At 47.6% G+C, this 6000-nt stretch overlaps 1 protein-coding gene across 1 annotated transcript in view; it reads right to left on the reverse strand.

Moving 5' to 3' along the window:
• Positions 1-6000, reverse strand: part of LOC105525454 (E1A-binding protein p400) — a 117650-nt gene that overhangs the window by 21062 nt on the left and 90588 nt on the right. Inside the window, exons 43-45 of the mRNA XM_011961086.1 lie at positions 5812-6000; positions 4368-4413; positions 4179-4288 (exon numbers count right to left, since the gene is read on the reverse strand). The exon at positions 5812-6000 is cut by the window's right edge and continues 19 nt beyond it. Coding sequence (XP_011816476.1) covers positions 4179-4288; positions 4368-4413; positions 5812-6000 — 345 coding nt within the window. The remainder of the gene's footprint in view (positions 1-4178; positions 4289-4367; positions 4414-5811) is intronic.

Here is a 6000-nt window from a genome sequence, read left to right on the forward strand (position 1 = left end):
CGCCCTAAGGGTTTAGCCACCTGGGACCCTACCTCGGGGTATCAGTAGTTTCCTTTTTAGATTCTCCACCTTTGGCCCAGCCTTGGACTTGAATTTGAGTTCCCTCATCCCACAGGCTGAAATTTATTTCCAAGGCAAACATGACTTCAATGAATCCTGTTTCTCTCTCTGAGTTTCTTCCCTCCCTTAGATTTGGGCCTGATCATTAATTATTCTTGTCAGTTCCCTGAAGCTTTAAAAATGTTTATCCAATAACTTTAGTTATTCTCATTAAGAGGTGGTATAAAAATAACTTAACTCATCTTGTTACCAGAAACAGAAGTCATCCTTTTCTGGACTAAACAGTTTTCGCATCCCAACTGCTAAGGAAGCTGAGGCGGGAGGATTGCTTAAGCCTGTGAGTGTGAGGCTGCAGCGAGCTGTGATTGCACCCCTGCACTCCAGCCGGAGCAACAGCAAGATGCTGTCTCAAAAGAAAAAAAAAGAAAAAAATCGTTTTCTCCTTAGCCTCTTCTACCCTAATCAATTCTAGACATGTAGTATCACATTAATTTTCCTAGAACATCTCTCTGCTCTAAGACCATTAAGGGCTGCCCACTGCCTGGTGAATAAAATCCCTATCTAGGCTGGGCGCGGTGGTTCGTGCCTGTAATCCCAGCACTTTGGGAGGGTGAGGTGGGTGGATCATGAAGTCAGGAGTTCAAGACCAGCTGGGCTAAGATGGTGAAACCCCATCTCTACTAAAAATACAAAAATTAGCCAGGTGTGGTGGCAGGCACCTGTAATCCTAGCTACTTGGGAGGCTGAGGCAGAGAATTGATTGAACCCAGGAGGCGAAGGCTGCAGTGAGCTGAGATCACGCCACTCCGAGATCACGCCACTATACTCCAGCCTGGGTGACAGAGCGAGACTCCGTCTCAAAATAAAAAACAAAACAATAACAACAACAACAACAAAAAACCATATGGCCCAATATCCAAAGCCCAGTACAATCTAACCTCAATTTTACAAAGTGCCAAGCACACAGAAGCCACTCAGTAATAATGGTTTTAAAGGCAGGGAACCACGGTTTCTCAGTTAATATCTTTTGTGTTCCATTCAAACAGAACAACACATCATTCTCCATGCACACCATTCCCTTCCCCTCAGATCCCCTGCTCACACGACTGGCCCTGCCTTCAGAAGGGCCAGTTCTGTGGATGATGCACTTCCTGTCCTCCTGAAGCCCAATATCACTTTCTCCTGAAAGACTTCTCTGAGTCCCCCGAGTACCATCACCTACATGTCCACCACTGCTATCTGCACCTCTCTCATGTTCTAGCCACAGCACTACAAGGCCCCCATGAAAGCACACTGTGTCTTGGGCCCATAGTGCCAGGAAGAATGTCTTGTCCATTAAGAGCCACACAAAAATATGTCATGAATGAAATGCTTTACATTTTAAAATACCACAAAGAACAGGTCTTTTTCAAAATAAAACGCTAAATGCAGTGATTCTGGCTTGGTACCCTCACAGAAACAGTGGTATTGGTCATACAGGATGTTCTCAACGCCGCAGGCCTCACAACTTCTACTATCTACTGCAGCGACTGAGCCTGAGGTTGTTTACTGCAAAGCACAAAGAAAAGTGAAATAATCTTAAAGTCACATACTAGAAAAATTGTGTTTTTATATATTCTACCGCTTAAGAGTGTTTTACAGGGATTTATTGAAGGGTAATTTACAGAGAGTACAATATGTGGTTCTATGAATTTTGACGGACACATTATCATCATGTAGCTACTGCCAACCCCACCACTCCCAACGTTCTTGTATTCCTCTCCATAGTCGAGTCCCTCCTGCATCTCCAGCACGTGGTAATCATTCATCTGTGTTTTTGTCTCTCTAGTTTTACCATTTTTATAATGTTATTTAACGGAGTCATACAGCATATGAAGCCTTCTGAAACTGTTCATTTAGCTGCAAAATATATCTGAGAGTCCTCCACGGAGGTGCATGTCTCAGGGGTTCATTCTTTTGTATTCCTGGGTAGGACTGGGCTGTATGAATGTACCATGGTTTATCAGCCCATCCACCAGCTGAAGGGCATTTAGGCTGTTTTCTTTTTCAGCAATCCCGAATAAAGTCACTATAAATATTGGCATTGAGGGTTCTCGTTCTGGTGTTTTCACTTCTCTTGGGGAAATACCTAGCAGCAGAACCGCTAAGCTGAATGGTAAGAGTATGCTTGGTTTTATAAGAAAAAATGAAACTGTTTTCAGAAGTGACTGTGGATTCTGCATTCCCACAGCCTTGTGAGAGATTCCTGGCTGCTTCCATTACTGCCAGCCTTCTGTTTCTGAAGCCACTCTCCTAGGCACATTATGCTGTATCACTGTGGTTGTAAAAATCTGCATTTCCCTAACGACTAATGATGTTGCACGCCTTTTCAAGTATTTATCTAATTCTTCTATCTTCTTGGTGAAGTGACTGCTCCATCTTCTACCCATTTTATAAAGTTGCTTGTTTTCTCACTATTGAGTTGAAGAATCTTTATATTTTCTCCCAGTCTATGCTTTTCATTTTCTTACTATTTTTCAAGGATGAGAAGTCCTTAATTTTGATGAAGCCTCATGTATTAATTTTTCTTCATGATTCACAGGCTTCTGGTATCCTAAGAAATCTTTGCCTAAACCAAAGCAGCACAGATTTTCTCCTAGAAATGTTACCGTTTTGGCTTACAGTGTAGTTTTTGCTTTTATACACAGGCCTGTGATCCACCTGCAGTGACTTTCATATTCAGTGTGAGTTACAGGCCAAGGCTCATTGTTTTGCACATGGCCGCCCAACTGTTACAGCACCATTTGCTGACAAGACAGTCTGTTCACCTCTGAATTTCCTTGGCACTTTTACTGAGGTCAACTGAAAATCTGTGTGTGTGTGTCTGTGTGTTGGGGAGGGGGTCTATTTCTGGACTCCATCCAATTCCATCATCCACACATCTATCCTGCCAATGCCCCATCACCTGCTACTATAGCAATGACATCTTTACAGGAAAGACGCTTTTCAAAACCCAAGAGGGACTGCATTCTACTTGCCAAAGCACTGACTTTGAAGCGCGGTTTCTTCTCATTCAGGGTGTGTTGCCCCTGGGTCTGTGAACTATTTGGAAAACCGAGATACAAATCTGAGCTCCTTATTCTCACTTGTGTTTGGTTCTGATGATGAAAAACCCAAGTGAAGCACTGGTCCCAGGGCACCACATGGCTCTGCACCTTTGCCTAGGCGCCTCCTCTCCACCTGGGTGGGCTGCACCTACCACTTCCCACACCTGGGGTCTCCACGTTCCGTAGAAACTGCCCACTCCTCCCATGCCCACCTGCTCCTGGCACACACCTAGCCATGCACTTGTGTGATGCCGTGTCCCCTCCCCCAAAACCACGCCCCCAAGAGGCCTGTCATCTCTCAGCTTCCCCACATGGGCACAGTGACGAGCATATGGGGGGCACCTGCGGCAACAGAATCAGCAGCGGACCCTCACATCCCACCCACCTCCTACCAAAAATCATCCTACAGGGAGGGGACACTTCACACACACACACCCTCCTACACTTCACACACACACCCCCGCACCTCACACACACACCCCCACACTTCACACACACACCCCCGCACCTCACACACACCCCTACACCTCACACACACACCCCTACACCTCACACACACCCCTACACCTCACACACACCCCTACACCTCACACACCCCTACACTTCACATACCCCCTACACCTCACACACATACACCCCTACACCTAACATACACCCCTACACTTCACACACACACCCTTATACTTCACATTCCACCTCACACACACACCCCACTTCACACACCCCTACATGTCACACACACACACACTCCTATACTTCACACACCCCCCCTACACCTCATACACATACACCCGTACACTTTACACACACATACCCCACCTCATTTTCATCCCTCATACAGAATGGAAACCATCCCCCAAACAGGTGAATGTTTCTGAAATCAACATACTGATCAGCTACTTATTTTATGAAATTCAAATTAGACAGTTTTTTCACCAATGGAATACTTAAAAATAATAAGAATTAACAGACAAGCAAATAATTTTGGCGGAATGCAGTCAAGGTGCATGGCCCAGGTGAAGGGCAACTCACAGTCAAGGCTCCAGGAGCCACTGGTGACGCCAAGCGCTTGTTGATGGACTGGAAGGTGGCAGCCGGGACCCCTGCGATGGTGTTCACGATCACATTTCCACTCACGGTGCCTGCGGAGACAGGCGGGCATAAGGCAACAGTGCCAGGAGAAATGGGGTCCACATTTCAGCATCTCTGTATTTGTCTTACCAGTGGGTATGCTTGTCCCAGTAACTGATGTTTTAATGGTTCCTGCCTATTTAAAAAAAAAAAATTTGAATTTCATGTCAGGCTCTCCCCTGCATAAACACTCCAAAGGCTTCCACTTCATTCAGAATAAAATCAAAACTCCACAACATTTAGACAGCCACCCATCCCAACCTCCCCAACTCATTCCACCTGGCGCTGCCCCCACCATCTGTCTACCTGCTGTCCCTCCACCCTAATCCCACTGTCCCTCTAGCCCCACCCCGCTGACCCTCCACCTCTACCCCGGGGTCCCTCCATCCCCACCCTGCTGACCCCACACCTCACTGTCCCTCTACTCCTCTGTCTCTCCACTCCATTCATCCACCCTCTGTACCTCACCACCTGAGTCCAGCCACACTGACCTTTCTGGCCCCCATATCAGCCAAGCTGAGGACCTCTGTACTTGCTGTTTTTGTCCAAATCCTTGTCATTGAGGCCTTAGCTCAAATGCCAACTCCTCAGAAAGGTGTTTCCTAACAAGCCAGTCCCGCATTGTGCCACCCTGACTCCTCCCGCTAGGATTTAAAATGATCTCTTTGGCTGCCTCCCTCCCCTGAAGGACATGGCTCCAGAGTGTGGGCACTGCCCATCTTGCCCACCTTGCACCAAGTAGGCATTCACAAAGATCTCTTTTGAATAGATGAGGAATGAAGTTGCCTGAGTACACTGAAAATTCCACTACAGCAAACAATTTTCTAAAAACAACTGCAGGAAATGGTTCTATGTAACAAAAATATTTTTATGCCTGCCTGGTAGTCCCAAGTGCGGGTTTTCCCAATTTGGCACAGCTCCTATTCTCTGCAGGTGTGATTCTCTGCGTGTGATTTCAGCTCTGTGTGGCACATGGACACACACAGTACAGAGATGCACCACAGCATGTGGTGTGCATGGCCACAGTCTGCAGCTCCACACCCTGCCTTTCTTTTCACAACACTTCTTGTGCACTTTACAGCTTTTCTACAACAGGCATTAAAGACTGATGTGTATGAGTGAGCACACATGGGCGTGCTTTCAGGAGACACCAGCACAGACAGGACCTGCTAAGTGTGTAGGAAGTCAAGAGGTAAATGCGTCACAGGTATGTTTAGGTATGTTTTACAAAACCCAGGCAATTCCAAACTTCCCAGCCACCTCCACTAAAAGGAGCTGCGTCTACCTGCCAAATCCAATAAAGCCACTAAGCCCGCAAAAGCCTTGGAGGAGTGAAATGGCAGAATCTGGGCGAAAACACACAAGTCCTCTGGGGTGAGACCAAGCCTTTTCCCATTTCTTCAGAGGAAGGTCTACAGCCTGGAAATGTGCTAGAACTGGCAACAAGCTTCATTTTAACAGAAAGCACTTGAATCAAGTGCGGGTGGGGGTGACTTCCTGCGGACGGGAAGCCCGTGAGGAGGTCCCTGCTCACCAGCACGGCCGCGCTGCCCCCTGTCGTGATTGCGGGCTGCGCCTTCGCTGGGGCCTGCACAGGCTGCGTCTGGGTCTGGGGCTGTGGCTGGGGTTGAGACTGGACAGCTGGTGGCCCTGCTGGCGGCTGGCTGCCCGCTGCCTGTGGTTGTGGCAGCGGGGGTGGTGGCTGCTGCGGGGGTGGCGGGGG

The sequence above is a fragment of the Colobus angolensis genome, unplaced genomic scaffold (assembly GCF_000951035.1).
Source record: "Colobus angolensis palliatus isolate OR3802 unplaced genomic scaffold, Cang.pa_1.0 Scaffold115, whole genome shotgun sequence".
Taxonomy (NCBI): domain Eukaryota; kingdom Metazoa; phylum Chordata; class Mammalia; order Primates; family Cercopithecidae; genus Colobus; species Colobus angolensis.